The 27,706-nt window shown below is 39.6% G+C and overlaps 1 protein-coding gene across 1 annotated transcript in view; it reads right to left on the bottom strand.

The window, feature by feature from the left end:
• Positions 1-27,706, bottom strand: part of UGGT2 (UDP-glucose glycoprotein glucosyltransferase 2) — a 164,830-nt gene that overhangs the window by 136,385 nt on the left and 739 nt on the right. Inside the window, exons 2-6 of the mRNA XM_054719890.1 lie at positions 21,916-21,998; positions 19,048-19,178; positions 18,066-18,178; positions 14,559-14,733; positions 11,254-11,350 (exon numbers count right to left, since the gene is read on the bottom strand). Of these exons, the coding sequence (XP_054575865.1) occupies positions 11,254-11,350; positions 14,559-14,733; positions 18,066-18,178; positions 19,048-19,178; positions 21,916-21,998 (599 nt within the window). The remainder of the gene's footprint in view (positions 1-11,253; positions 11,351-14,558; positions 14,734-18,065; positions 18,179-19,047; positions 19,179-21,915; positions 21,999-27,706) is intronic.

Here is a 27,706-nt window from a genome sequence, read left to right on the forward strand (position 1 = left end):
GTTCCATGCATCCATGCATATATTTCTATTTTGTTCACTAGTTTTTGCTCATTAGATTCCACACATAAGATTTTTGCTTAATCCCTTCACCTTTTTCACCCAGCCCCAAACCCCTCCCCTCTGACATTTATCAACCTGTTCTCTGTTATCTCTGAGTCTGTCTCTATTTTATTTGTTAGTTTCTTTGATTCATTAGATTCCACATATAAGTGAAATCATACGGTACTGTCTTTTCTCTGGCTGGCTTATTTCACTTACATAATACTCTACAGGTCCTTCCATGCTGGTTTTCAGATTCTTTGTCTTTAATTTTTGCCATTTTAATTATTATGTGTCTTGGTGTGGGCCTCTTTGGGTCCATCTTGTTTGGGACTCCCTGAGCCTCCTGGAATTGTGTCTTTTTCCTTCACCAGTTTAGAGTTTTCAGCCATTATTTCATCAAATAGGTTTCTGATCCCTTGTTCTCTTTCCTTCTTCTTCTGGTATCTCTATGATGCAAATGTTATGCTTCATGTTGTACCAAAGGTCTCTTAAACTATCCTCATTTTTAAAAATTCTTTCCCCTTTACTGTTGCTCTGATTGGGTGTTTTTTAATTATTGATTTTATTTTATTGTTTAAAGTATTACATATGGTAGTACATATATCTCCTTTTCTTTCCCATTGACCTTTCCCCAGCCTCCCCTACCCACTGTCACATGCCCTCAACCCACCCAACCAGTGTCTTGTGTCCAGTGGATGTGCTTATATGCATGCATACAAGTCCTTTGGTTGATCTCTTCCCCCCGCCTCCCCAACACTCCCCAGCCTTCCCCCTTTAATTTGACAGTCTGTTCGGTGGTTTACTGCCTCTGTATCTATCTTTTTGTTCATCAGGTTATAATGTTCTTTATTTTCCATAAATGAGTAAGATCATGTGGTATTTTTCTTTCAATGCCTGGCTTATTTCACTTAACATAATGCTCTCCAGGTCCATCCATGCTGCTGCAAATGGTAAGAATTCCTTCTTTTTTATAGCAGCGTAGTATTCCATTGTGTAGATGTACCATAGTTTTCTAATCCACTTATCTGCTGATGGGCATTTAGGCTGTTTCCAAATCTTAGCTATGGTGAATTGAACTGCTATGAACATAGGGGTGCATATATCCTTTCTGACTGGTGTTTCTAGTTTCCTGGGATATATTCCTAGAAGTGGGATTACTGGGTCAAATGGGAGTTCCATTTTTAGTTTTTGGAGGAAACTCCATACTGTTCTCCACAGTGGCTGCACCAGTCTGCATTCCCACCAGCAGTTTACGAGGGTTCCTTTTTCTCCGCATCCTCTCCAGCACTTGTCTTTTGTTGATTTGTTGATTGGCATTCTGACAGGTGTGAGATGGTACCGCGTTGTCGTTTTGATTTGCATCTCTCGGATAATTAGTGACTTTGAGCATGTTTTCATATGCCCCTTGGCCTTCCTTCTGTCTTCTTTCGAAAAGATTCTATTTAGGTCCGTTGCCCATTTTTTTTATTGGATCATTTATCTTCCTTTTATTAAGTTGTATAAGTTCCCTGTAGATGTTGGAGATTAAATCTTTATCGGTGATAACATTTGCAAATATGTTCTCCCATACAGTGGGCTTTCTTGTTGTTTTGTTAATGGTTTCTTTTGCTGTGGAAAAGCTTTTTATTTTGATGTAGTCCCATTTGTTTATTTTCTCTTTAGTTTCCACTGCCCTAGGAGCAGTATTGGTGAAGAAATTGCTTCGGCATATGTCTGAGATTTCTCTGCCTGTGGATTCCTCTAGTATTTTTATGGTTTCTTTTCTTATTTAAGTCCTTTATCCATTTTGAGTTTATTTTTGTGTATGGTATAAGTTGGTGGTCTAGTTTCATTTTTTTTTTTGGCATGTATCTGTCCAATTTTCCCAACACCATTTATTGAAGAGACTGTCTTGACTCCATTGTATGTTCATGTCTCCTTTGTCAAATATTAATTGAGCATAGTGTTTGGGTCGATATCTGGGTTCTCTATTCTATTCCATTGGTCTATATGTCTGTTCTTGTGCCAGTACCAGGCTGTTTTGAGAACAGTGGCTTTGTAATACAGCTTGAAATCTGGTATTGAGATCCCACCTACTTTTTTATTCTTTCTCAGGATTGCTGTGGTTGTTCGGGGTCTTTTTTTATTCCAGATGAATTTTTGGAGAGTTCTTTCTAGGTCTGTGAAATATGCTGTTGGTATTTTAATGGGGAGTGCATTGAATCTATAGATTGCTTTGGGTAGTATGGACATTTTAATGATGTTGATTCTACCAATCCATGAACATGGTATGTTCTTCCATCTGTTTACATCTTCCTCTATCTCTTTTTTCAGTGTCCTGTAGTTTTCCGCGTATAGTTAACTCTTTTACCTCCTTAGTTAAGTTTATTCCGAGGTATCTTAATTTTTTTGGTGCGATGGTAAATGGGATTGCTTTTTTAGTCTCTCTTTCTGTAAGTTCACTATTGATGTATAGAAATGCCATAGATTTCTTGGCATTAATTTTGTATCCTGCTACATTGTTGGATTCATTTATTAAGTCTAATAGTTTTTTGATGGAGTCTTTCGGGGTTTTTATATACAATATCATGTCATCTGCAAATAAGGACAGCTTTACTTGTTCTTTTCCAATTTGGATGCTTTTTATTTCTTCTTCTTGTCTAATTGCAATGTCTAAAACTTCCAGTACTATGTCAAACAGGAGTGGTGAGAGTGGGCATCCCTGTCTTGTTCCTGTTCTTAGGGGAAATGGTTTAGTTTTTGCCCACTGAGCATTATGTTGGCTGTGGGTTTATCATATATGGCTTTTATTATGTTGAGGTATGATCCTTCTATTCCCACCTTGCTGAGAGTTTTTATCAAAAATGGGTGTTGGATTTTGTCAAATGCTTTTTATGCATCAATTGATATGACTATATGATTTTTATCTCTCAATTTGTTTATGTGATGTATCACGTTTATTGACTTGCGGATATTGTACCATCCTTGCATCCCTGGGATAAATCATACTTGGTCATGGTGTATGATCTTTCTGATGTACTGCTGGATCCGATTTGCTAGGATTTTGGCATCTATGTTCATGAGAGATATTGGCCTGTAATTCTCTTTCATTGTGTTGTCTTTATCTGGTTTTGGTATTAGGGTGATGCTGGCTTCATAGAAGGAGCTTGGAAGTGTTCCTTCCTCTTGAATTTTTTGGAATAGTCTGAGGAGGATAGGTTTTAGTTCTTCCTTGAATCTTTGGTAAAACTTCCCTATGAAGCCATCTGGCCCCGGGCTTTTGTTTGCTGGAAGCTTTTTGATGACTGCTTCAATTTCTTCCATAGTTATTGGCCTATTGAGATGTTTAGATTCTTCCTGATTGAGTTTTAGAAGGTTGTATTTTTCTAGGAATATGTCCATTTCCTCCAGGTTGTCCAGTTTGTTGGAATAGAGTTGTTCATAGTATTTTTTAACAATCCTTTGTATTTCAGTGGGGTCTGTTATTTCTCCTCTTTCATTTCTGATTTTGTTTATTTGGGTCCTCTCTCTTTGCTTCTTGGTGAGCCTGGCTAGAGGTTCATCAATCTTGTTTATCCTTTCAAAGAAGCAGCTCTTGGTTTTGTTGATCTTTTGTATTGTGTTTTTGGTCTCTATGTCGTTTATCTCCACTCTGATCTTTATTATTTCCTTCCTTCTGCTTACACTGGGTTTTTCTTGTTGCTCTCTTTCTAACTCTTTGCGTTGTAGGGTTAGGTAATTTATTACCATTATTTGTTTTTTGCAGTAGGCTTGTAGAGCTATGAACTTCCCTCTCAAGACTGCTTTCACTGTGGCCCATAGATTTTGGATTGTTGTGTTTTCATTGTTGTTAGTTGCCATGATGTTTATTTTGATTGGGTGTTTGTTTCTACTTGTCTTCCAAATTGCTGATTTGATCCTCTGCTTCATGTAACCTACTGTTTATTTCTTCTAGTGTATTCTTCATTTCAGATATTGTATTCTTCATTTCTAACTGGTTCTTTTTCATGCTGTTAAGTTCTCACTAAATTCTTTGAGCATCCCTATAACCATTTTTTGGAACTCCATGTCTGGTAAATTGTTTGCCTCCAAATCATTTAGTTCTTTTGTGGAGATTTCTCCAGCTCTTACACTTGGGGAATGTTCTTTGTCTCCCCATTTTTGTTGCCTCTTTGTGTTTGTTCCTATGTATTAGGTCAATCTGCTATGTCTCTGTAGGATGGCTTTATGTAGTAGGCGTCCTGTAGGACCCAATGGCGCACTCTCCTTGATCACATGAGCTGGGTGCTCCAGGAATGTCCCTTGTACAGAGTATGTGAGCCTTCTGTTGTAATTGAATCTTGACTGCTGTTGGTCTGTTCATGTGTGGGAAGGACCCTCAGGCTGGCTGATTTTGAGGATTGACTCCAACCACAGTGAATGAGCTACAGTATAGGTATTGATCACACAAAGCATATTTTGCCTCAGCGGGGTCTGATGCCTGCTGAAATCTCTCTTTAGACATGCCTCTTGTGGGGCCAATTAGAGCCTGCTCAGATGTTGTCTGAAGCCACTGGGTATATCTGTTCCAGGGCCTTTTGGTAGGGAGCTGGAGCAGGTCAATGCCAGACGTTGCCTGTGAGTGGCACTGGGCATCCTGTTTGAAGTTACAAAGCAATCCACAGTTTGTGGTTGCCTCTGCTGGGCCTTGGTGTGCATGAAAATGACCAAGCTTCACACCAAGGCCGGCTTCCACCAGCACCAAGCCCAGGGACTGGTCAACAAAAGGCCCAAGGTACCCCGAGATCCGCCTCTGGTAGTACTCAAGTTGCATGAGGTAGGTTTTCAGTGAATCGCCAAGTAGGCATGAGTGGTGTTTACCTGATCCTATCTAATAATAGAGTAATATGCAAATCATCACTCTGCTACACTCACAAGCCATGCCCACAAGCCACGCCCACCTGCTAATCAGAAATCGAATATATAAATACACCCAACCAAGATGGCTGCAGCCTCGGGGAGCGGCCATGGTCAGAACTGGGCGATTGGAGCCGAAGATGAGAGGGGAAGATTGGAGCCAGCTGGGGTCCCCCACAGGCGATCAGAGCCAGTTGGGGTCCCCTGCAGGCAACTGGAGCCAGCTGGGGTCCCCTGGCAGGTGATCGGAGCCAGCTGGGGGTCCCTGCCTAGGGCCCGAGCCTCAAACAGAGGCTTGAGGCATTGGCTGGGGGAGGAGCTGGGCCATTGGAACCAGCTGGGGTCCCCTGCAGGCGATCGGAGCCAGCTGGGGGTCCCTGACCAGGGCCCAAGCCTTAGCCAGAGGCTTGCAGCCTTGGCCGTGATTGGAGCCGGGCGATAGAGACAGCTGAGGTCCCCTGCAGGCGATCGGAGCCAGCTGGGGGTCCCTGCCCAGAGCCCAAGCCTCTGTTAGAGGCTTGCGGCCTTGGCCGTGGGTGGAGCTGGGCACCAGTTGGGGGTCCCTGCGGGTGATCGGAGCCAGCTGGGGGTCCCTGCCCAGGGCCCCAGCCTCAAACAGAGGCTTTAGGCCTTTGCTGGGGGTGGAGCCAGGTGAGCGGAGCCAGCTGGGGTACCCTGCAGGCGATCGGAGCCAGCTGGGGGTCCCTGCAGGCGATTGGAGCCAGCTGGGGGTCCCTGTCCAGGGCCCGAGCCTCAAACAGAGGCTTACAGCCTTAGCTGGGGGTGGAGCGGGGCGATCAGAGCCAGCTGGGGGTCCCTGCCCAGAGCCCGAGCCTCAAACAGAGGCTTGAGGCCTTGGCCAGGGGCGAGCCAGCTGGGGGTCCCCTGCCAAGGGCTGGAGGCTTTAGGTCTTGGCAGGGCCGGAGCCAGAGATCTGAGGAGATAGGTGTGAACTACAGAGGAAACACCTTTTCTGACTGCTCATTGGCTAAGCTCCCTGTATGCCACTGGTAATATTCTTAGTAACTTGGGTATAAGAATCCAAAAAGGTGATCTAGGGCTTTTCCACCACACTCCTGGGGGGAAAAACGAAGGTCTGCTGCTGGAGGGCTAAGAAATGTCATAACCTGCCCTACATGGTTTGGCTCAGTGGATAATGCCTAGGTTTGCCAACTGCAGAGTCCAGGTTACATTCTGATCAAGGGCATGTACCTAAGTTGCAGGCTCCTCCCTGGCTGGGGCCCAGGTCAGGGCTCAAGCAGGAGGCAACCAATCAAAGTATTCCTCTCACTTTGATGTTTCTCTCTGTCTTTCCCTTTCTCTTTCACATTCTCTAAAAGTCAATGGAAACATATACTCAGATGAGGATAAAAAAAAAAAAAAGAAAGAAAGAAATGTCATATTCTATGAAAGACACATCTTGAAAATGCCTAAAGAAAGTTGTCATTTTTTCTTGGTGAAGGGACTGGAGTCCGTGTTGATGAAAACACCTTGGTGGCTGCGGTGACTGGCAGTGGCTCCAGCAGCAGGGTGATGGGCTGGTGCCTTTCCCTGATCAGCCTGATTGTCTCTCACAAAGGGAGGCCAGAGTGGGCCTAAGCCGTCAGTAGGACATCCCCTGAGGGCTCCCAGTATGTGAGAGGGGGCAGGCTGGGCTGAGGAGAGCCCCCCATCCAGTGCACGAATTTTGTGCACCAGGCCTCTAGTTGATACATGTTTGAGCAAGGTGCCAGTGCTGGTTATGAGGCCACTCAGCCAAAGTCCTAGGGTATAGCGAGTCTAGCTGTACCCCTGATGGATGCCCACAAACCTATTTGGTGAGATGGGGTCACAGGGAGTTGTCAGGGTGAGGCCAGCAGAGTTTATCAGGCCCAAACAAACTAAGGGAAAGCTCTGCACCAGTCTGGTGTGGGAGAAAAAAATGGTCCAGGTCTTAGAACCACACAACTCAGCCTATCCCACAGTTTTCCTGGAGCCTGAGCTCAGCAGGGTGAGGCCCCAGTGGGAGTCAGGAGGGTGGGGCCACCAGGAGCCCAGAAGGGGGAGCTAGCAGATCTCCCATGCTGGGGAGGCTACCAAGCTCAGGTTCACAGGAAAGTGGGGGGCATGGCAGTGGCTCCAAAGCCATACAACTCAGTCACTAATACCCCCTGAGTCTGCCTGGACCACTACGCTCTGGCATGGGTAGTTGACTCTTCAGCAGGGTGCAAGCTCCAAAGGATGGGGCCACTGGGAGTCTAGTGAGTGGGGCTATTGCATTCCCCCAGGCTAATGCCATAAAGAGAAGAGTGCTGCACCCAAGAAAGATTACATCCGCTCTGTGGGTGAAGGACTCTCCCAGAATCCAGAATGAGATTTTGTGCACTCTCTTTTTAAATGGGCTTTATTAAATAGTTAACCATTAAAAAATGTTCTGTTTTATAACCAGAATGATAAACCAAAGGGCCTGAAACAAATCTTGAATTGATATATTGAACCAGGAAAGAGATCCAAGCCCTAATAAATATAGTTCTTGCACATTTCTCATGCCTTTAAAAATAATCAACAAATCTTTAGAAAAAACTCATGGTCTCAAAATATAAAGATGTAATGTTTTATATTCCTATCCCTTACCCTCACTTCTTCTTTACTTACCAATAACTGCAAAATATAGTGCAGTGAGTGGTATATACAAAAGGCATTTGGGATTATAAGAATTTATGATTTCTTACAGCATAGGGTTGCTTTCTAACAGAGTCTGTCAGAGCCATCAAGTAAACTCCTTCCTTACTCTTATGAAGGTCTGGATCTCTAGAACTACAACGAGAAACCTTTGGTGCTTTGATGTAGTCTTCCTTTCTCTCCTTTTCATTCATCAAGCAAATATATTGACTGGCTACTATGATGCCTAATGCCTGCTGGGATAGACCCCAGAAATAGAGACACAAAATCCACTTGGTGGAAAAGGAGAGAGACAAATAAACAATTTTAATAGAGTGTGTGAAACTTTTCTGAAAGAAAGCACAGGCCCTATGGAATATAGAAAAGGAAAAACCATCCTCTGACAAAACAAGAAAACAGGCAATCATCTCAGAGGTACTGACTGGCGTATGTCTGAAGAGATGAGTAGGCCTTAGATGAAATGAAAGAGGTGGGAGAAAGGAGGAAGGTGTCACCAAAAGGAATGGCATATGCCAAGAGATGAAAGTACTCTGTAGAGGCCATAAAGGCTTGGCATGGAATCACACATGGATGTAACCAGGGAACATGAAGTTATTCTATATAGTTTAGTGTTGCAGGATCAGATGATATAAATGAGAGGGCATCAGAGGGCCGAGGGAGAGTGATAAGGTAGAAAGAAGCCAGTGTGTGAGCAGCTTTCTTTGCTATGCTACCGTGCTTGAATTCAGGAAGGAGGTTACAGGAAGCCACTAAGAGATTTTAACAAGTGAAGTCACAAAGTCAGATTTTCATGACAAGAAATCCAATCTTAAAGCACTGTGGAGATTAAACTGACTAATCTATTTTGGAAGTTTGGGGGTTGAGGGTACTGAAGACCAAAGATCAGAGAGAAGGCCAGTTAGAAGCTGATACATGTACAGAGGAAAAAAAGAACTGAACTAAAGGAGTGGCAACTAGAATGGAGAGACAATATATTCTAAATCCTATATAAAAGCCTAATATGCTAAGTGTCTGACCATTTGTTTGACCATTTGACCAGTTGCTATGATGTCCACTCACCACCAGGGGGCAAATGCTCCCACTGGTAGGTTAACTGGCTGCTTCGGTCCAGCTGATCAGGACTGGGCGAAATGGGCCGGACACGCCCTGGAGCTCTCCTGTTGTCCCTCCCTGGCCCCAATTGTGTACTGGTGGGATCTCAGGCTGGCCTGCACCCTCTCACAATCTGGGACCCCTTGGGGGATGTCAGAGAGCCAGTTTCAGGCCAATCCCCACAGGCCAGGCCGAGGGACTCCACTGGTGCATGAATCCGTGCACTGGGCCTCTAGTATACATATAAAAGGGTGATGACAGAATTTAGTATGTAATTTGTAATATAGATAATACATGTAATATAGATAATACATGTGATCACCTCACTTTTCATTATTATTTATTATGTTTTTATTGTGTATGTTTTTAGAGAGAGAAGGGAGAGAGATAGAAACAGTGATGAGAGAGAAATATTGATCAGTTGCCTCCTGCATGCCTCCTACTGGGGATTGAGCTCAAAAGCCTAGCATGTGCTCTGACCAGGAATCAAACCTTGCCTCCTGGTGCACGGGACAATGCTCAATCCACTGACCCACACCAGCCTAACATCACCTCACTTTTTAAAGAAAATTCTACAAGCTCAAAGAAAGGTTGAAAATGCCTTATGTTACTATACTAGTATATGTTATATATGTCTTAAAAAGAGTAGGCATTAAATAAAATTACTTAAATAAGATATCAAATTATACAGCATTATAAAACTACTAGAAGCCCGATGCACGAAGATTCGTGCAAAATGGGCCTTCCTTTCCCTGGCTGCTGGCACTGCCTTTCCGCTTCGGCCCCGAAGCCACCTCTTTCAGCTCCGACCCTGCCTTCCCACGCTGCCCAGAGGCCCTGAGTGGCTGGGGTGGTGAGGAACGCCCCCGGCCACTCGATGAATGCATATGCAAATTAACCCACCATCTTTGTTGTGTTAATTTGCATACTCACTCCTGATTGGCTGGTGGGCATCACAAAGGTACAGTCAATTTGCATCTTTCTCTTTTATTAGTGTAGATATGTAACCATATAGAAATGTATAAAATCCGAATATTATTTCTACTATACTTTTCCAGCAACTCTTTAATTAACAAGACTTAAATCACAGTAATATAGATCTTTATTGGGAACACATTCAGTAGGAGCAGCCACAGCTAAGTCTACATCAGGGCAGGGCTTTCAGGACCAGATCCTGAACAGAAAAACAAAGTTGAAGCAGAAGCCACATCTGAGAGCATATAAAAGAATTTAAAACTCTTAACCAAGAATAAGGTATAAATTTCTGATGAATGAGGTAATAAAAGATTTTCATAAGTATATGAAACTTCTTTAGTTTTTCTTTGTTCTCCAGAGTCCTTTGTCTAGAGCATTCATTTAGTACCCAAGACTACAAGCAGATTAGTTTGTAGATCAAAAATCTAACCAAGCTACTTCATATAAACAAATATCCCCCACCCCACTTAAAGAAAGAAAATAAAAATCGCCATCAATCTAACTTCATTATAAATAAACTAGAGGCCTGGTGCATGAAATTTGTGCAGAGGTGCGGTCCATGGCCTGGCCGGTGATCGAAGCGTGAGTGTCTGGCATGGAAGGGCAGGTCCCAGCTGACCTCTGGGCCCTGGGCAGCACCTGGGCCCCTGGGCCTCCGCACACCCTCCTTTGTCTAAGTCATGGCGCCCGAGTCCCCACGTGGAGATGCGGTGAGTGCGGCCAGACACTGTGGGCTGAAGTGCAGCGTGGGCCTCTGGGCCACCCAGCGGCGCTGCATAGAAGCCAGGCGGGCAGTGCACTCTCTCTCCTGGCTGGCCTCGCAGACTGGCTCCTGTGTGAACCCACAGGGAGCCCAATCAGCCCCTGTGGTCCCAGTGGCTATGGCCCAGCTCACCCGAAAGAGGCCATGCGGGTATGGGGTGGGCTCCTCACAGGTGCCCAGCACCTGAACACGGGGGCTTCTCCAGCGCACAAGCCATGGCAAGAATGGGTAGCAGGAGTGAGAGTGAGCTCGGCGGACATCCCGCATTCTCACCGCACCTTCATCCCCGTCACCCCCGCCCTCAGGTAGCCAGCAAGTGAGTGGTCGCAGTGCATCGCCAATGCCCACCATGTTCTGTGCCACCCCCTGGTGGTCAGCACATGTCATAGTGAGCAGTCGAACTCCCGGTCAAGGCGATAATTTGCATATTAGGCTTTTATTATATAGAATACTTCAGACAAACATTCCTAAGGCAAATGAGTTACTGATGAATTTCAGATTTACTGAGCTATTGATCTCCTTTGATCTCTTAGCCCACTCACTCTCACCCTAGTGGGTGGCTGGGCACATTAGGCATGTCAGAGCTCCTGGGCCAGTCACCTGAAACCATAAGCATTTTTGCCTAATGCCTCAATGTGCCTTATATTATCATTTTAAAATATGTTTCTAAAAATGGTTGGTAATCCATTGGGTATAAGCAAAACTCCAAACTCAAGAAAAATAAGTCTACCCCATCAACAGCCTCTTTTAACACGAGTAGAATTTTAGTCATGAAAATTTTTTAAAAACAAAAGGATATAAGCCTCCAAATTTTCATTCTACTCAAATACAGAGAGAAAACTTACTTTTAACTTGAGTATCATCCAGTGTTTTGTATTCTGTACTCTTAATTGCTAACTCCACACCATATCCAGATAAGTACATTTTCCGTGAGGTTGGTTTCTGTTCAAACATATTGATTTAAAAAAAAAAAAGAGAGAAAATACTCTAATATCTTGTTTTCATTTCAGTATAACTGTGTATTAGGATATTAGGGTAAATTACTAATAAAAATATTTAAATCTCTGTAAAAATTACTTGGGGGATATTTACACTCTCTCTAGACAGTCTATCAAGGAACAAATATTTGGTTGATGACAACTTCTTTACTTTCTAAAAGCTTTGTCATGACTATACTGTTTTGATTTCTCTTTTATGATGAAAATATATCTTATATTTTCTTATTTTACCCTGGTACCTTCCCCTCTCCCCCATGAGTTAATTAACAAGGATCTAATACAATCAAGTGTCAATAAAACTGTACTGTTTTTGGGAACCACAGAAGATTTGCTAAATCAGCAAATGGCATTCATTTACTAGTTTTCTAGATGTAGAACAACTAAAGTGTTGCCAAAAGCAAATACTGAAAAGTAGAGACAAAGGAGACAAAAAAAAAAAAAAACTCAGTGCCTTGAACAGCCTGATTAAATTTTTCTCCATTGTTTCTCAATGACTGAAATATACCAAATGCCACAAATTTTTATCTATTCTTGCAATAAAGGGTAACAACTGCCTAAAACTGAGTTATCTGAAGAATTTAAAATCAGAATTTTGGTATCTCATTTCCCCCTTCCAATAAAGGACAAATATTAAATGTACTTTATCAAGGAAGAGAAGTCACCATCTTTTTTCTAAAGGTAAGCAAGCTGAATGCATACACATAATATTGTTGAAGATGTCTAAGTTTCTTTATAGCTTCTGGACTGAAATTCTTATTAGTTGTGCTACAATCATTATAATTTGGCATATTCTTTCAAAGGTTAGGAAACCAGTTTAACCTAGCACTCAGCAAAGTTCCTTGAAAATGTTCTGTGTCTTTGCTTACTTCAGGTTTGCATAGGGGTAATTTTGCAACCCTAAACATGACAGAGGAAGAGGCAGAAATCAGAGGGAAGGAGAATCTTACAAGCATATTATTCTTTTCATTCTCTTCTTTCCCCTCTAAAGTTCTTCCTCAGTTTTAAAAATGGTATATATATTACCAGAGTGACTATTCCTGGACTGTTCTATTTCCAAATAAGATGATGTAAGAATTAGTTTCAGATATGCAGACAAGTATCTAATACTGCTGCCCACACTAAAATTTAATTTGCTAATTTTTCAGGCATATGCTATAATGAAAGATAGCATGAGAAAACTAGGTTGTTTATAATTATAGTAATCTGACAAAGTTGAAAATCTTTTAAAGTCTTTTCAATTTTATACAGCTCAATTTAAAAATACACTGTGACTATCCACCCACAAAGACAATCAGTTGGTGGCTAAGTGAACCAAAGCTCTAAGTCCACATATTTTCTTACAGTTCATAAAAGAAATGTAATTTCACATAACCAATTTCCATTATAAGTTCTGGAGTATTATTAGTTCCTCAGTTATAAAGATAAATGTTTATTAAATCCATATTTACTTTCTCCATATAAAAATGTATTAATATAAAATTTGAATTATAGTTTAATAAATTCAGATTTGCAAACCAAAAATGCTCATAGGCTAAATCAACTGGTGAAAAAAATATCAGTATTCTATTTCTTCTTTCCACACAAAAATGTATCTGTTCAAAAAGTATCATAAATAAGTCTATTTTTATTAAAATTACATGTTGATTAGACTGACAATATAACTATTTTGATTGCACAATATTTCACTCATTAAATAGAAGGCTATAATTTGATGTTACAAAGTGCCCAGAGAGTTTCAGTATGATAAAGTAGCCAGTATGATTTTGCGGAAGTATATTTAACAGTCATATTCTCCAAAGACTAACTAGGGACACTGATTCTCAATAGATGAGCATACCTTCTGGGGCCATATTAGAATCACTTGGGAGACATCGTTTTAAAAAGATATATATGTTTATCTTTTTCAATCTCCAACTTCCATTCCTATTCTGATATAACTGACATATAACACTATATAAGTAAGTTATACAACATAATGTTTTGATTTATGTATATGTATATTATGAAATAATCACCACATTAAGTTTAGTTAACATCCATACCCCACATACAGTTTTTTTTTCTTGTGATGAGACTTTTAAGATCTACTCTCTTAGCAACTTTCCAATATATAATACATTATTGTTAACTATAGTCACCATGCTGTACATTGCATTCCCAGAATTTGTTTTCTTTATAATTGGCAATTACTTGGATTTGATACAAAAAAATAAAGGCAATAAAAGCAAAAGTAAACAAGGGGAACCACATCAAACTAAAATCCTTTGCAGAGCAAAGGAAACTAACAAAATAAGGCAACCTATGCAATAGGGGAAAATATCTGCAAATCACATATCTGATAAGGGGTTAATATCCAAAATATATAAGGAACTCATGCAACTCAATAGCAAAACAAACAAACAAAAATCCCAGTCCAATTCAGGCAAAGGACCTGAATAGACATTTTTCTAAAGGAAACATGCAAATAGCCAACAGGTACATGAAAAAATGCTCAATATCACTAGTTATCAGGAAAACGTAAATCAAAACTACAATGAGATATCACAACAGCTGTTAGAATGGCTGTTATTAAAAAAAAAAAGAGATAAGTTTTGGTGAGGATATAGAGCAAAGGGAACCCTTGTGCACTGTTGGGAATAGAAATTGCTGTTGCCAGTATAGAAAAGAGTATAATGGTTCCTCAGACAATTACAAATCGAGCTAAATAGAACTCTCATATACTCCAGCAATTCTACTTGTGAGTATATATCACAAGGAAGTGAAAGCACTATCTAGGAAAGATATATGCAACCCCATGTTTACTGCAGCATTACTTAAAATAGCCAAATATGTGAATAATCTACTTGTCCATCAATGGATGAATGTATAAAGAAAATGGCTTACTTAAAATAGCCAAATATGTGAATAATCTACTTGTCCATCAATGGATGAATGTATAAAGAATATTATTCAGCCTTAAAAAAGAATGAAATCTTGCCATTTGGTACAATATGAATGGTCGGAACGTGAGGGTATTGTGCTAGTGTGATAGTTGTGTCAGTTTTAAAAAATCTTTAAATTACCTTCCTAATGGAAATTATTATGTAAAATCTAGTAAGATCATGAAATGTATGTTTATACCCAAAATAATCTTAAATAAAACAAACATGTACCTGAATATAATGACGAAGAACATACAGAATTTCTCCATTTTGAGCTTTTTCAGACAATACTGTATGAAATTTACCAAACGATCTGGTACCCATTTCTGCATAGAGAATAATCACTGGTAAGTTCTCTTTATTTGTAGGAAATTTATGATCCCCTTCAAAAAGATAAGGTCTGGGCCTGAAATGGAAAAAAACAAACACACACAAAAAAACCCACATAAACTTTTAAAAGAACTGAAAGTAAAGAGCATATGAGAAATATATCATGACACTTTATAATTTATTAGAGGCCCAATGCATGAAATTCATGCAAGAGTAGGCCTTCTTTCCCCTGGCTGCCAGCACTGGCTTCCCTCTGGCACCCGGGACCCGGGCTTTCCTCTGGCATCCAAGACCCAGGCTTCCCTCGCAGCCCCGGCTTCGTCTGGAAGGTCATCTGGTCTAATAAGCATATTATGCTTTTATTATTATAGGAATCATTTATATTATATATATATATATATATATATATATATATATATATATATATATATATATTACATACATACACATACACATATATTATCACAGAAAAAGAATTTAAATTTCCTGTGGCACTTTGTGCACATAACTTCTAAGTGACAGAAAAAAAAGCAATTTGGTTAACTCAAAATTGAATATGAAAAGTATTTTCTTTTCCAACAAGGTTCACTGTCTTTAATCACTAACATATAATAGCAACATAGTTTTCAATTAAATAAAATTTATATTTTCTTCAATTTATGTATAATTTTTATTATTATAGCTTCACATTTCATTTTCAACTATTTAAAAAACAAAAGCACTATATCATACAAAGATTGTTAGTACTTAATATAGGGTGGGACAAAAGTAGGTTTACAGTTCTAAGTACTAGAAACAGAGTTGATTCTTGTATTATTAATTATTGTATTATTTTCCACACCACCAAGGGTAAACTTACCTTTCCCCTACCCTATATAAGTAACAATTCATTAAATCCTCAAGTATAATTAAAGAAACATTAAAAAAAGTGAAAAAGAGCCCTGGCCAGTGTGACTCATTTGGTTGGGATATTGTCCCCATGTTCTGAAAGGTCGCAGGTTTGATTCCCAGTCAGGGCACATGACCCGGTTGGGGGCTTGACACCTAGTCGGGATGCATGCAGGAGGTAGCCAATTGATGTTTTCTGCCTCACATCAACATCTGTCTGCCTGTCTGTCTGTTTCCCCCTCTCCCTTCTTCTAAAAAAAAAAATCAATAAAAACATATTTTAAAAAATTTAAGAAGTGAAAAAGAGCCTTGGCCGATGTGGCTCAGTTGGTTAGTGTGTCGCCCTGATATGCCAAGGTTGCAGGTTTGATTCCCGGTCAGGGCACATGCCCAAGTTGTGGGTTCAATCCCCAGTAGGGTTTCGTATGGGAGGCAACTGATGGATGTTTCTCTCCCACATCAATGTTTCTCTCTCCCTCTCCCTCTTCTTTCTTCTCTCTCTAAAATCAATAAAAACATGTCCTCAGGTGAGGATTAAAAAAAAAGTGAAAAAGAATCTTAAACTAGATGAAATTATTAAAATCTTTCTCTTGCCCTAGCCAGTTTTGCTCAGTGGATAGAGCACTGGCCTGTGGACCAAAGGGTTCTTGTCAAGGGCATGTGCCTTGGTTGAAGACTCCTCCCCTGCCTGGGCCGTGGTCGAGGCTTGTGCAGGAGGCAATCAATCGATGTGTTTCTCTCACATCAATGTTTCTCTCTGACTTTCCCTCTCTCTTCCACTCTCCCTAAAATCAATTGAAAAATGTGGTCTGGTGAGGATTAACAAACACGCAAACAAACAAAATATTTCTCATTAATTTCAACTGATAAGTTTGAACTCGTATGAGACAAAGTTAAATGGCTTATCATTAAAAATTTGAGTTTTATCAAATCAGTACTGTAGAAGTACATTTAGTAATTTAAAAAAATTATTTATTGGTTTTAGAAAGAAAGGGGGAGGGAGGGAGGTGGGGAGAGAGCGACAGACATTGATTTATTATTCCACTTAGTTATGCATTTATTAGTTGCTACTTATATGTGCCCTGACCAGGGATCAAACACACAACCTCAGCCTATCAGAGTGACACTCTAACCAACTGAGCTACCTGGCCAGGGAACATTTAGTAATCTATATAGGGTATCTTACATTTTGAAATTAGTATGGAAGAATGTTTTCAAATAATTTACTATTGTTGGTAACTAGAAAGGCTGCTAATAAAACAATGCTAGTAAATCAATCTTGAAGTTGAATATAAAAGAAAAAATTAGCTCATCTACCAACTGTTCACGAATCATTACAGAAAGTGTCTTCCTATATACAAATATACACATACCTTCCAAAGTATGTTTCTATGATTAATTCAGGAATTGGTTGGATATACCACAGGTTAAAAAGTTTTAATCCACAGCTATAATAATCTTTTTTTAAAAAATGTTTTTATTGATCTTTTTAGAGAAAGAGAGTCAGAAACATTGATGAGAAAGATCAACTGGCTGCCTTCTGCACGCCCCCACTAGGCCCTGAGGATCCGGCCCACAATGGGGGCATGTGCCCCAACAAGGAATCGAACTGGCTACCTCCTGGAGCAACAGGATGATGTCCAACCAACTGAGCCACACTGGTTGGGCAAAAATAGACTTTAAATATGAAGAGATTACATTTAAAAATATAAATTTTCATTTATTAAATTCACTAAGATTATAAAGGGAATAATACAAATTAGCAGTGGCAAATTGTTAGAAATGTAGTGCCTAAGGTTCACAGAAAAAAGGTATGAATCTAATACTACATATGGCTTCTGTCAGGCTAAGGAATTGATTTCATCCTAATTTACAAGCTAACAAGTCTGCCTTTTACTGTTCCATGGATACTGGCAAAAGACCTGAGACTTCTAGTTCAGACACAAAGAGCTTTACTACTCATGGCACACAAGCAGCATGAGTTTGTTTGCATCGATTCCCTGTGGTCCTTACATTCTATGGGGGTGAAAATGGGCCCACAAGAATGCTACACATGCTACTCCCCATAGTCATTTGTATGAAATACTTGGGAAGAAATAAAAAAAAAGTTTTGAATAACATATTTAAAAAAAACCTTCTATGTTATTGTTTTTATTATTAATTTTCTGTTTCTAAGGTACACATTCAGTTTATATTTAAAGAGATATAGCCCATATAAATCCATAGGTTCCATATGATTATGGTTTATATAAAACACATCTCATATTTTATGGCATTCTTGTATAATTTATACTCTAAAGTGAAAAGCTAGTTAACACAAAATACTGAAAGTACTTATATATTTTAGAAAAGGACTCAGACTCCCAGCTCATATATATTCAGTTTTTCAATATATCGCATATTCTTTAAAATATAATATCTTAGAATATTAAAATTTTGTATTATAAGAAATTTAGGCTATTTTGACCCTCAACTCTTTTCATAAAGCACTTCTTTCACTGAAGGCTTTCATTAATTTACCTTGAAGTAGCCTTCTTCAGCAGCTTTTTAATCTCATTAATTTTACAGGTGTGTTTCTTATGGATAACCACAAATGCATCACAACCATCTGGTGGTGGCTCATCAGCTGCAATCTAAGATTTCAAAGATTATATTTAGCTACAGTAATTCATAATTACAATATGATTTTAAAAACTCACATTACTTTGATTATAATAACTCATCGACTACTATTAAGTTATTGCTCTAATTAAAGTAAAAAATATCTATATGCAGGCAGAATTAAATATTTTAACAGAATCAACTTTATAGTACAAATATGTGCTTCAAAGTAGTTGAAAAGTTTCATCAAATTAAAATTTTCTATATAGTTCATTTTAATGGTGATTTGTCCTAAAATCCTTATCCCAAATAACTATAAAATTATATATCAACTAGAGGCCTGGTGCACGGATTCATGCACATTGAAAGGAAATAAATTAGAAGGTGGCTGGCGGGGAGGGACCAGGTGAGATGGGCTGGACACGCCCTAGAGCCAACCTCCCATGATCCCTCCCTGGCTGGCCACACCTGGGGTGGCACAGGGACTCAAAGGGCATCTTCAGAGTGAGCAGGGTTCCTCCGGCAGGTGGGGTCCCTCGGCCTGGCCTGCAGGGATTGGACCGAAACCGGCAGTCCAACATCCCCCGAGGGGTCCTGGAGTGTGAGAGGGTACTCTGCAAAGTTGCTATTGCTTGGCAGCTCCTGCGTTGAGCATCTGTCCCCTGGTGGTCATTGCATGTCATAGCTACCAGCCAGTCAGTCGGTTGGTCACTAAGCCCTTTATATAGATGGATTATATTATAATCAATGATAGCAATAATAATATAATCAATAATAAGCTATGGAACCAGATATGATAAGTGTATAGATCCTTTTGAATGGAAGATATTCACCTAAGATAGATTCATCTACATTGCTAGCATGCTTCTTTGTCATAGATAGCTTGGGAATTTTTACATACCTGTTGAAACATCTGAATAGTTGGAGAGTATGCTCTTATAGAGAAAGCAAACTTTAAGAGATTGATATGTAAATTGTCTAAGAATTGTCCAGCTTTCTTCAGGATTAAGTTGTAATAAGAATAACCTGACTCTATAAAAACAATGCAACAGGAAAGAATGTTAATATTTTGTATTCAACACATTGGCACATCTCTCTCACTGTAATGCTAAATTAATATCAAATAATCATATATTTTTTTATTGTTTAAAGTATTACATATGTCTCCTTTTTCCCTGATTAACACCCCCCCCAGCCACTCCCACCCCCAAGGGCAGGTCCCTACTCCCCCAGTGTCTGTGTCCATTGGTTATGCTAATATGCAATCATACAAGTCCTCTGGTTGATCTCTAACCCCCTTCTCCCCTGCCTCTGGATCTATTTTTGTTCATCAGCTAATCCTATCTTCTTAAATATTTGTTATTGTTGATAATATTATAGATGTCTCCCTCTTAAAGCTCTTATCACCTCATAGAATACTTAGCTGTTTTGCTGTCTTCTGCACTGCATTGTGGCGGTTCAAATAACATGTCACATTTATTCATCTTTATATTCCCTGTATCTAAAGCAATGCCTAGCTTCTCTTGACTCAAATGATTATTAAATAATGAATTGAAGTAAACATTTTTTGAGAGAGCAAATTACTTGTTTTTGGAAAGATTTCAATTTAAGATATCATCAAAGGCATGTCTGCTCTATTTTTTAAACCTAGCTCATGAAATCATAAAATTGTTGAACTTCACCACCACATGAGCCAAATAGTCTCCAGTAAATGAACACTTAAAACATTTTAAACTGTTCTTTACCTTACATTTATTAAAGAATAAAATAATAAACTATTAATTACTGTAGTAAGATGCTTTCTCTAAGTCTAAAAGGCTAAAGAATTCCCTCTTGAGGGATTCCATGTTAATATCATTTATTTTATTCTTTGTAGAGACAGGAAAATAACCATTCTTTAAAATAATAGGTAACCTTTTAGCCTCTGCTGCTAAAACCTAAATTCAGTTTATTAAATCTAGTGACCTTCCCTAAGAAACACATTAATAAACACTTGTTCATTCTAAAGGTACATGTATATATAAATAGATATATAATCTCATATATATATTTAATGCCTAACTCCATTTTCTAGACAGTGAAATGAAAGCATACTAGTTCCCTGACTTTTGATGGAAAGTATTAAAAATATCTTGAAAATTTTGAGTATTTTGGCCAAAAAAAATCAATATTACTATATGCAAAACTAATACTATTTCAAATAAATCTACATAAAAAGCAAAACAATTAAAAAATTTCTATTTCTTCTTGATTATAATGCATTATGCAAACATTGCTAATTATATGATACTAGTGGCCCGGTGCATGAAATTCATGCACAGGGAGGGGGTTCCCTCAGCCCAGCCTGCACCCTCTCCAACTGGACATCTCTCTCGCAATCTGGGACCGTTGGCTCCTAACCGCTCACCTGCCAGCCTAATCGCCCCTATCTGTCTCTGCCTGCCTGCCTCATTGCCCCTAACCCCTTTGCCTGCCTGCCTGATTGCCCCCTAACCTCTCTGCCTGCCTGCCTGCCTGATCACCCCTAACTGCCTCTGCCTGCCAGCCTGATTGCCCCTAACTGCCCTCCCCTGCTGGCCTGATCTCACCCCCAACTGCCTCTGCCAGCCTGATCACCCCTAACTGCCCTCCCCTGCTGGCCTGATCTCACCCCCAATGGTCCTCCCCTGCCAGCCTGATCTCACCCCCCACTGCCCTCTCTGCCTCAGCCCCCACCACCATGGCTTTGTCCGGAAGGAAGTTGGACGTCTGGAAGATGGCTGGTCAACCCAGTCTAATTAGCATATTACCCTTTTATTAGTATAGGATAGGATTGCTTAAATGGGGGGAAAGCCTTTTTCAGCAGGAGGATATGCTCTTGGCAGACAAAAATACATAATCCCTATATCTGGACTGATAGCCAGCCATATGCACTATACTGCCAAACCGGTCATTAAAAAACTGAACCACTTTCTTACACCTTACACCAACAGCCGTTGTCCTTAAAACCCTTCCTCAGCCCCCACCTTAGGTTCTGTCTTCACAGTTCACCCAGATTAGGTTGATTGGTTGGTTTCTATGCCAGGAAGCATCTCCAGGCCTATCTCCGGGCCTGATCAGAGAGACGGGGCTGATCAGCAGCCCCTGTGGAGGCCCGGAGAGAAAGAGAGGCACGGCTGCTGGCTAGGCCCGGAGAGAAAGAGAGAGGCAAGTGCTGATCAACAGCTGCCACGGAGGTCACCACAGCAACCCAGCACTGACTGCAGGACTGACTTCTGGTCAGTTGAGCCTTCAGTCATTACAGATCATGCGTTTTTATATATTAGGATTTTTTAAAATCCTCACCCGAGGATTTTTTTTAAATTGATTTTTAGAGAGAGAGAGAGAGGGAAGGAGGAAGGGAAAAAGGAAGAGAGAGGGAGAGAGAGAGACATCAATGTGTGAGAGAAACATTGATCAGTTGCTCTTCTACATGCCCAACTAGGGATTGAACCCTAAATCTAGGATGTGCCCTGATCAGAGATCGAACCTACAACCTTTTGGTATATAGGATAATACTCCAACCAAATGATCTATCTGGCCAGGGCTGAGCTTTCTTATAATAAAGAATTAAAGCTTTATAATTTTGGAAATGGATGCTTAAAACAGTTTTCATTAAAACATCTTTTTAAACTTAATATTCAGATTTATTAATCTCATTAAGCATTTACACTTAACCTTTATCATTAAACATATCCAAAGTGTGCATATAAATACAAATCTTACCAGTTAAAATATGCACATGACATACCTCTTTGCTTATAAATTGCTAATTCTTTTACGGTGTCCAAAAACTGCCAAAATTTTTCATTACTTTCTTCTGCCATAAATTCACTATTAAAAAATAAAAGTAATCAGTTAATAAATTAAAATAAAAAAGTGGTTTAGATACTATAAACTATACTTTAGAACCAAATTATAACTTACGGTAAAAACAAACAAAAAAACCCCCACAAAATTAATGTCAAGTTGCTGATTTCTACTTATCATAATGCAGAAAGAGATCAAATTGATGATTCTTACCTGAGATATTACTCTTAACCACAGGTACATACTCATGACCAGAACAGACTGCATAAGAAATTATTTTTGGTTTTTCCTCATTATTAGCTACAACTAAAATATGGATTATTTATTTTGTTTCTCCATGTGAAATAGTACTAAGAAGTATAATTTTAAAGTAATGAAAAAAAGTATTTTTGAGATTAAAAAGTAAAAAGAAAAAGAAAAAAAATTGTTTTGCACAAAAATTGGTTTATGAACACTTTTAAAATCATGTATAATTTTTAATTAGCTACTTATTTGTGTAGACAATTTTTTATTATTTAAAACAGATAATACCTTCATAAAAAATTAATAGGAAGTTGATGTATTGCATTGGGTATTTGACCCTGAAGCCCAAAGAAAATTCCATTTTTATACAGATGGTAGGTAAAAAGAAAAAAGGCCAAAGCCAATAAAACCTTTTGGAAATAATGAAATAAGTGAAAGACTATTCACTCCTATTTAGAACACAACACAAAAAACCTGCAACAAACCCTAACTGGTTTGGCTCAGTGGATAGAGTGTCGTCCTGTGGACTGAAGGGTCCCAGGTTCGATTCCACAGTCAAGGGCATGTACCTTGGTTGCGGGCACATCCCCAGTAGGGGGTGTGCAGGAGGCAGCTGATCGATGTTTCTAACTCTCTATCCCTCTCCCTTCCTCTCTGTAAAAAAAAAATCAATGACATATATTTAAACAAACAAACAAACAACCTGCAACAAATAGATTTATTTAAATTAGAAAGGAAACAGTCACCAAACACATGGTACAGATTCTTTGTTAGTCCCACCTATCATATATCTCTCCACCCCTCTCTCTCTCTTTAGTAAACTTAAACTAACGTAATATAAACGGAAAGTATTTAAGACATTAAACACACATGCAGATGAACTAATTCTTGTGAATCTGAGATGGTTACTAAATGGAGAAAAGGAGGTTGACAAAATGGATTAATTCATCAACATAAACATGCAAGCATGTAAAATTCAGCTCCTCACCTTCCAAAAGATATTACCTTTGGTCAAAGTTTTAAAAAGAGAAAAACCAAATCTTGAGAAAAAAGAACAAAGCTAGAGGTATCATGCTGCCTCATTTCAAACTATTTTACAAAGTTATAATAATCAAAACAATATGATATTGGCATAAAAACAGACAAACAGATCAATGGACCAGAACTGAGAGCCCAGAAATAAGCCCAGGCATATACAGGGGTAGGCAAAAGTAGATTTACAGTTGTATGTAAACAGAGTTTATTCTTATATTATTAATAATTAACTATTATATTACTTATATTAGAATTGTAAACCTACTTTTGCCCACCCTTGTATGGTAAGCTAACTTATGACAAAGGAGCCAACCAAAGGGGAAAGAATAGTCTCTTCAATTGTGATGCTGGGACAACTGAACAGCCACTCACAAAATAATGAAACTGGATCACTGTTTTATCCCATACACAGAAATTGACTCAAATGGATTAAAGACTTGAACATAAAACATGAAACCATAAAACTCCTAGAAAAAAAACCCATGGGCTGTAAGCTCCTTACCCTTGGTCTTGGTGATTGTTTTGGATTTGATACCAAAAGCAAAGGCAACAAAAGTAAAAATAAACATGTGGGACTACATCAAACTAAAAAGCTACACAACAAAGGAAATCATCAACAAAATGAAAAGGCAATCTACTGAATGGGAGAAAATATTTGCAAATCATGTATCTGATAAGGGGTTAATACCTAAAATATATTATTAATTCCTACAACTCCACATAAAAAACAAGCAATCCAATTAAAAAATGGTCAGAGGATCTGATAGGCATTTTTTCCAAAGATATACAAATGACCAACAGGGACGTGAAAAGGTGCTTAACTTGACTAATCACCAGGAAAATGCAAATCAAAACCACAATGAGATACCACCTCACACCTGTTATACAATTGCTATCATTAAACAGACAAGAGATAAATATTGGCAAGGACGTGGAGAAAAAAGAACCCTTGTACAAGGTTGGTGGGAATGAAATCAGTGCAGCCACTATGGAAAAGAGCATGGAGGTTACTCAAAAAATGAAAGCTAGAACGACCATGAGATCCCACATGTCCACTTTTGGGTATCCAAAGGAAACAAAAACATTAACTCAAAAAGATATATGCACCCCTATATTCACTGCAGCATTATTTACAATAGCCAGTTGTCCACAGATGGATGAATGGATGGAGAAATTGTGGTATATATGTGCAATGAAAAATCATTAAACAATAAGAAAAAAAGGAGCCCAGCAGGTGTTGCTCAGTGGTTGGGTGTCCACCCATGAACCAGGTCAAGGTTTGAATCCTGGTCATGGTACATACTCAGATTGCCTACTTGATCCCCAATAGGGGGCGTGCAGGAGGCAGCTGATCAATGATTCTCTCACATCTTAGATGTTTCTATCCTCTCCCTCTCCCTTTCTCTCTCTGAATATCATTAAAAAACATAAAAAGAGAGAAACCAAGATGGAGGCATAAGGTATACATCTGTACATGCTGCCTCTCACAACCACACCAAAACTACAACTAAAAAACAAAATGACTATCACCCAGAACCACGGGAAAGCTGGCAGAGTAGAAGTTCTACAACTAGAAGGAAAGAAAAAAGCTCACTGAGACTGTATAGGAGGTGCAGAGGCACGGAAAAGTAGAGGTACGGAGCTATGCGAATCAGGCTGGAGACTGGGTGCACTTTTTTTTTTTTTTTGGAAGGGAGATACAAGCTACCGACTGCTCTGAACTCCAGTTTCCAGCGAGACTCTGGGGATCCAGACTCCTATGGGGAGAAACTGGACTGTCTGGCATAGGGTCAGAAAGTGAGGGTGGCTTTATAACAGAGGTGCGCGCAGGAATCATTGTTTACTGCACTGGGGCACAGGACGCAAGGATGCGGAAACTCGGAGACACAGAGACGGCTGACTGGCAGCCATCGCTGTTTGCCACGCCCTAGTGATTCCCTGAGACCCCGCCCCACCCAATTTACAAACCCACCCGAGCTGAGCACAGCAGTTTTTGCATATGAATGGCCTTCCCTTTCGCAGCTTAACCTAACAAACTGCAGCTGGGTCAGACAGCTCCAAAACTTCCAAACCCCAAACAAAGAGGAGAAATCTGCAGATCTCGCTGTAGCTCCTGCTGGGTGGTCTCAGACAGTAGCTGACTTGCACCTCCTCGGAGATCCAGGAGCCAGTGTACCTAGTGGTTAGTGTGAGGCGACACCAGATTTCAACTCCTCACATCTATAAGTGACACACTCAAGAGGCAGACTCAGTGAGCACCAAAGCCCCACTGAAGCAAGTCCTGCCCCATAAGCGTGTCTCCAGCACACCAGTTCTTCCATTATAGACACAGAGGGTCCTCACAGCCAATTGGCCTGGAGGTCAATTCCTCCCAGTGTACCAACAGCAATTAAGGCTTAACTACAACAAGACTGTGCACCCAGCCCACAAAGGGGTGCACCAAGAGTGTCCACCTCAGGTGATTGGGGAGGCTGAGCCACTGGGCCCTATAGGTCACCTACCACACAAAGCCACTCCATCAACACAGGGAAGTAGCCAAAATGTGGAGACAAAGAAACATGTCACGAATAAAAGAAATGAAGGAAAGCAAACTACTGGATATAGAGTTCAAAACCACAGTTATAAGGTTACTCACGAATCTTCTAGAAACCGCCAAGAAACTTAGTGAGACCTCCGAGGAACTTAATGAGACCTTCAAGGATCTTAATGAGAATGCCAAAAAAAATGGAAAAGGACCAGTCAGAAATTAAGCATACACTGTCTGAAATAAAGAATAATATACAGAAATCCAACAGGAGACTAGAGGACCCCAAGAATCAAACCAAAGATTTGAAATATGAGGGAGCAAAAAACACCCAACCAGAAAAACAAAAAGAAAAGAAAGAATCCAAAAATATGAAGATAGTGTAAGGTGCCTCTGGGACAACTTCAAGCGTACCAGCATCGGAATTATGGGGGTGCCAGAAGAAGGGAGACAGCAAGATACTGAAAACCTATTTGAAGAAATAATGACAGAAAACTTCCCCTACCTGCTGAAAGAAATAGACTTACAAGTCCAGGAAGTGCAGAGAACCCCAAACAAGAGGAATCCAAAGAGGACCACACCAAGACACATCATAATTAAAATGCCAAGGGCAAAAGATAAAGAGAGAATCTTGAAAGCAGCAAGAGAAAAACAGTTAGTTACCTACAAGGGAGTACCCATACGATTGTCAGCTGATTTCTCAGCAGAAACTATGCAGGCCAGATGGGAATGGCAAGAAATATTCAAAGTGATGAACAGCAAGAACCTATAACCAAGATTACTCTACCCAGCAAAGCTATCATTTAGAATTAAAAGTCAGATAAAGAGCTTCACAGACAAGAAAAAGCTGAAGGAGTTCATCACCACCAAACTAGGATTATATGAATTGCTGAAGGGTATTCTTTAGGAAGAGGAAGAAGAAGAAAAAGGTAAAGATAAAAATTATAAACAACAAAGTGACAACAAATACATATCTATCAACAAGTGAATCTAAAAATCAAGTCAATAAAAATCTGATGAACAGAATAAACTGGTGAATATAATAGAATCAGGGGCATGAAAGGGAGTGGACTGACAATTCTCAGGGGGAAGCGGGCATGAGGAGTGCAGGAAGAGATTGGACAAAAATCTTACACCTATGGATGAGGACAGTGGCGAGAGGTAAGGGCATGGGGTGGGAGGGGCAGGATCAGGTGGAGGGCAGCTATGGGGGGGGGGGGGGAAGGAACATCTGTAATAATCTGAACAATAAAGATTTATTTTAAAAAATAATCACGATGTTTACTAAATGCCAGGCTTTTTATGTGCTTTATACATATGGCTTATTAAATTTTTTAAACAACAAAAAAAAAAAAAAAAAACAACATAAAAAGAAATTCTGCTATTTGGTACAACTTGGCTGGACCGTTAGGGCACTACGCTAAATTAAATCAGACAGAGAAAGACAAATATTGTATGACCTCATTTATGTGTGACATTTCCCCTCCCCCAAATAGAGAACAGATGGGGGGGGGGGCAGGTGAGTGAAATGGGTGAAGTTGGTCAAAAGGTACAAACTTTCAGCTATAAAATAATTCAAGGGATGTAATGTACAGCATAGCATAGTGACTGTAGTTACTACTGAACTTCATATTGAAAACTGCGGAGAGATCTTAAAAGTTCTCATCACAAGAAAAAAATGTAACTCTGGTGACATGTTAACTAGACTCATTGTGGTGATCACCATACATACAAATAGCAAATCATTATGCTGCACAACGGAAACTAATGGAATGCTAAATGCCAATTATAAAAGAACTGATTTAGTTTCTTACGTATGCATTGTGATGTGAAGTGATCCTCTTTGAAGGATCATAAACTCTTGTTTCGGTGAAACGACAAAAGTAATTTGCATTAAAACTTCAAGCTGGCTAAAGTACGTTAAAATTCG

Source organism: Eptesicus fuscus, chromosome 8 (genome assembly GCF_027574615.1).
Source record: "Eptesicus fuscus isolate TK198812 chromosome 8, DD_ASM_mEF_20220401, whole genome shotgun sequence".
NCBI lineage: Eukaryota > Metazoa > Chordata > Mammalia > Chiroptera > Vespertilionidae > Eptesicus > Eptesicus fuscus.